We start from the raw sequence: 4212 nt of genomic DNA on the forward strand, positions 1-4212 counted from the left end.
CCTTCATTATTTAAAATAACAAATGCCAAGTGTTCTTGAAATATAATTCCTACCACTAATAGCGCAGTGATATAATACCAGTCCCAATCGATACAGTAGGATGATGGTAACGGGGTTCTAGGACTCCAGGGTCGTGTGACAGAAAATTACATTGAATGAGTGGTCTACTCTATATCTCGTCTGTGGTCTGACTGCCTATTTTCCGCTTATTTGGTCGGGGGATGACCTCAGAAGCCTCAATTTTACTTTGCCGATCAGTCGCAGGGTAAGTGTACTCGTGCGAATATCGGCGAGAACTTCGTTAATAACATTTTAAGTAAAAAAATCAAATCAGACATCGTGGCAATTGGTATTTAACAACACGATAAGGCAAAACCGCCATGGAGTCCAACTGTGCTCCAAATGAAGATGCGATCGCAACTATAGTCACAAACATCCAGGTAGAATATGAAGTACTTCGAAAATTAATGGAGAATACAGCCTTCACAGAAGACAAACGATATAGAATAAAATCGATGTTGATCTCTTGTATGCAATTAAAGGAAATGCAGCTAACTGACACGTTAGCAACTACATCTGAGGAAGAAAATTGGTCATGCATAATAGGGCTTGCAGTGGTGCATATGAATCTTGGTATAGTGTACTCTAAAACGGACAAAATAAAGTTAGGTGAAGAACACCTAATGAAATGTGTAAACTTATTAAAAGACAAAGAGCTAGAACCAAGTGCAGTTTTACTTGTACTAGGTGCTCTCAATCAGTTAGGCCCTATATGGTTCCAGTGGAATGAGCCTACAAAGGCAAGAGACTTTTTAGTTCAAGCAGAAAAAATCTACAATGAATTTACAAGCATTCCTGGTAGAGTTCCCTTTAATATGCCACATAATTTTGGCATAGAAGGAGTCAACATTAAAGAGCATCCTAGGGAAAAGCTAGAGAAACTTAATACCTTTACATTGTACTATTTAGCTCAAGTATACAAATCCTTACAAGATCTTGGCAAGTCTGTAATGTATTGTCATATGACTCTGCGCAGCCAGTTAGGTCATAATTACATCATGCAGGATTTAAATCATATTGATTGGGCATTAAATGCAGCAAATTTGTCAAAATACTTTACAGATAATGATGGCTTTTCTCAAGCAAGGCATCATTTAGCAGCTGCATCTTATATATTACAAAGGTATGAAGATATATTGAAAAGGAGAACTGAAAATAATGAAGAAAGTGAAGAACTTGCAGCTGACTGGGAAAATTTTAAACATAAAAGTGCTGATATTGCCAGATGTTGGGCTAAATATGGAATTCAGTTACTTTATTTATCAAAACAAAGGTTCTTGCAAGATGATGAATCAGAGCAAGAAAATGATGAGTCTGATGATGATTCTCCTAAATCAGAAATACTTAACAATTTAAAATTTAATATTTTGAAGGAGAAAATAGAGCCAATTGAAAATCAAATAACTGATAAATACTTACTAGATTTTGATGATGCTAAATTAGTTTTTTTAAATTTACAAAAATGGTTAGGTGAAGCCAAATTATATTACACTCTAGAGAATCATGCTTCTATGTACATATCAATTGTACAAGATATATCAAAAGGATATAAATATTTATTATTCTTTGAAAAGCATGGAGACAGACAAGCAAAAATGCATAAAAGGAGAATAGATATGCTAGAAAATGTTATCAAGGAGGTAAATCCTCAATATTACAAAGCTGCTTGTAGACAAATTTGGATCGAGCTTGCAGAAGCATATTCTGATATTCTTTACATAAAACTTGATCGCTTACTAACAGATGACATAGTACCCAGGCAACAACTAGTGCCAAAAATTAATAGGTTGACAAAAAATTCAATAAAGAATTATCAGGCGTTTCTGGATTCTTTAAAGACTCGTAATTCTGATTCCGTAATAGAACAGATTCCCGATGAAATGTTGCAAACAGCCCTATCTTCTTACTCTCACATCGGTAGATTATACAACAAACTAATAACTTTCGATAAAGCGGTTCAACAGGATAATATTCAAAATAGTATTAATGCATTTAAATTTGTAGTAGACTATTGTGAAAAATATCCCGAAGCAGCAGAAATAATGAAAGTTGAATTAAAAATCTGCAAGGAATTCGTAAATTTATTACCAATGAAAGGAAACTGGTTACAAAACGAAATGAAAAAGGAATAAAGTTACACATCGTTGCTTACTATACTGTTGCACATATTTTAACGCGTTTCTTTAATTTTCGTGAACATTTTTAATCGACTTTCGTAAATATGCACTTCGAAACACTTCCATAAACCTTTTCTCTCTAAGCTGTTGTGATACTACGTTGTCGTAATTGTATACTTCTTTTTTTGTAACTGGTAGAATAATTTTAAATACAATAAAAATGTTCTAGAAATGTAATGTATAAAAAATGTAAACAAATAAAAATTAAAAACCTATTAATTCTATTAATATTAAAAACTTGTAGCAACTTTGACTACTTATTTTCACAACATACAAAATGAAGGTAAAAGGTATGTGTTAAAAAGTTAAAACTATAATTATAAGATTTTACATTTATTTCACACAATACAAAATCACTTCTTTTCCACTTTTTTATTTGCACCTGCAGCCTTTGTTTTCTTAGCCTTCTTTTTTAATCTGTAAAATACATCTGTCCTTAATTTATTGCGAATTCGCTTTGCTCTTCTTAACTTAAATCGGTCGAAATCACTGAGCTGCAAACGCTGTAAACAAAGCAAAAATATATTTCTTATCAACTATTCAAAATATAATTATTTTCTATTAAATATTGTATTATTACACTTACTTTCTTTTTAGCTTCAACTTTTTTGGCCCATATAGTTTCTTTCCAAAGATCATTGATTTTTGCAGCTTCCCATGCTTTACGTACAACGCGAGTAGATCCAGTGAACGGAAAACGTATACGGAACTTTGTTAAATGAAGATCATTTAACCTCATTGCACAGCGCGAAACATTTGAAGCAGGGCCATCGACCAAAACCTGTAAATGTAATTAAAACTTAATGCAATACTTACGATATCTTTAACATATAATAATTAAACGTTTCAGCATCAGTTAAAGTATAATAGCATCAGTTAAACATCAGCCGGCCATTCCTATCAATATACTGGGATCATCATTATTACATTGCTACTTTACGTAGCATAACAAATTATGCTATAAAATTATCTATTATATTATTATAAAAAATTATCTTACCCTATTTTGGTCGATGATGTCTACAATAGCAACAAGTTTACCCTGATGTGGACCATCGCAGGCATAAGCGATGCGGCCAGTTTCTACGAACCTTTGGAACGGCTATTCATAAAAGGAAAATTTTATTATTTATATAATAGTTAAAAATCATTATATTATATTGCGTTAACTGTTATTTGAATATTTATATAAACATATTGTGGTTTACAATACATGAGTACACCTACCATGTGGTTGAAAACTTAGGTAAGTGCAAGGTTATATCAAATATTTTACATTTTTTAAACATTTTTATGAATGTATAAACTTAATTAAAATTCGTAAAAAATAAGGAAAGTTTCCCTATCAAGGTAATAACTTTTGCATCAATACTGTAAATTATACGTAGTACATGGTTAAACTTAAAACTGCGCTGCACTTACCATGCTTTACCGGAAGCGAAAGGCCAATCCAACTTATAACCGGATGAAGCACCAATTACACCAATTGTTAAAAATAATATGTCCCTATTCTAAATTTAAGCACAATTTTCATGAGAACTATATGAGCAGTTATATTTGTGTACAATTAAAAGAATAATAAAACACATGTATGTAAATTATTAATTATTTTCTCTCCTATTTAAAAAAAGAAGCAATCGGTAAATATTGTATATTTATTTATGTACTTTGTAATTTTAAAAAACCAATAGTTTTTCACAATAATTAGACATATATTATAATTCCTTACATTTTTAATTGTTTTTAATAAATAATACAATACGTCATTTTAAAATAACTATTTTTATAACTGTAAGTTTTATTTATTTCTTTTAAAATACTAATATTACATCACGTGGTCTTCTCGGAGAAAAAAAATATAACTAGACGTTGGCCAACCGGTCTATGTCAGGAAGTGTAAATGAACAAAGTTCAGAAATAATTTCATATACGCGGCCCATTCGTTTGCACTGACGAGTTTCTCTTTTGTGTATAC

General features: G+C 31.3%; 2 protein-coding genes across 3 annotated transcripts; one reads left to right on the forward strand and one right to left on the reverse strand.

The window, feature by feature from the left end:
- Positions 1–214: 214 nt before the first annotated feature.
- Positions 215–2192, forward strand: LOC108572232 (KIF1-binding protein homolog). The gene has a single exon (XM_017934431.1). The coding sequence runs from the start codon at positions 381–383 to the stop codon at positions 2190–2192; it is 1812 nt and encodes a 603-aa protein (XP_017789920.1). The 5' UTR covers positions 215–380.
- Positions 2193–2590: 398 nt separating this feature from the next.
- Positions 2591–3704, reverse strand: LOC108572492 (60S ribosomal protein L14). Of its 2 annotated transcripts, none has more exons than XM_017934742.1 (4): positions 3660–3704; positions 3238–3339; positions 2824–3018; positions 2591–2740 (listed from the first exon to the last, which is right to left on the reverse strand). In XM_017934742.1, exons 1-4 carry the CDS (start codon positions 3660–3662, stop codon positions 2591–2593), a joined length of 450 nt encoding a protein of 149 aa, XP_017790231.1. In that variant the 5' UTR covers positions 3663–3704. The 2 variants fall into 2 exon arrangements, with proteins under 2 accessions (XP_017790231.1, XP_017790230.1); XM_017934741.1 differs by lacking the exon at positions 3660–3704 and adding an exon at positions 3465–3654.
- Between the last annotated feature and the right edge of the window lie 508 nt (positions 3705–4212).

This window comes from Habropoda laboriosa, unplaced genomic scaffold, assembly GCF_001263275.1.
Source record: "Habropoda laboriosa isolate 0110345459 unplaced genomic scaffold, ASM126327v1 scaffold65, whole genome shotgun sequence".
NCBI classification, from domain to species: domain Eukaryota; kingdom Metazoa; phylum Arthropoda; class Insecta; order Hymenoptera; family Apidae; genus Habropoda; species Habropoda laboriosa.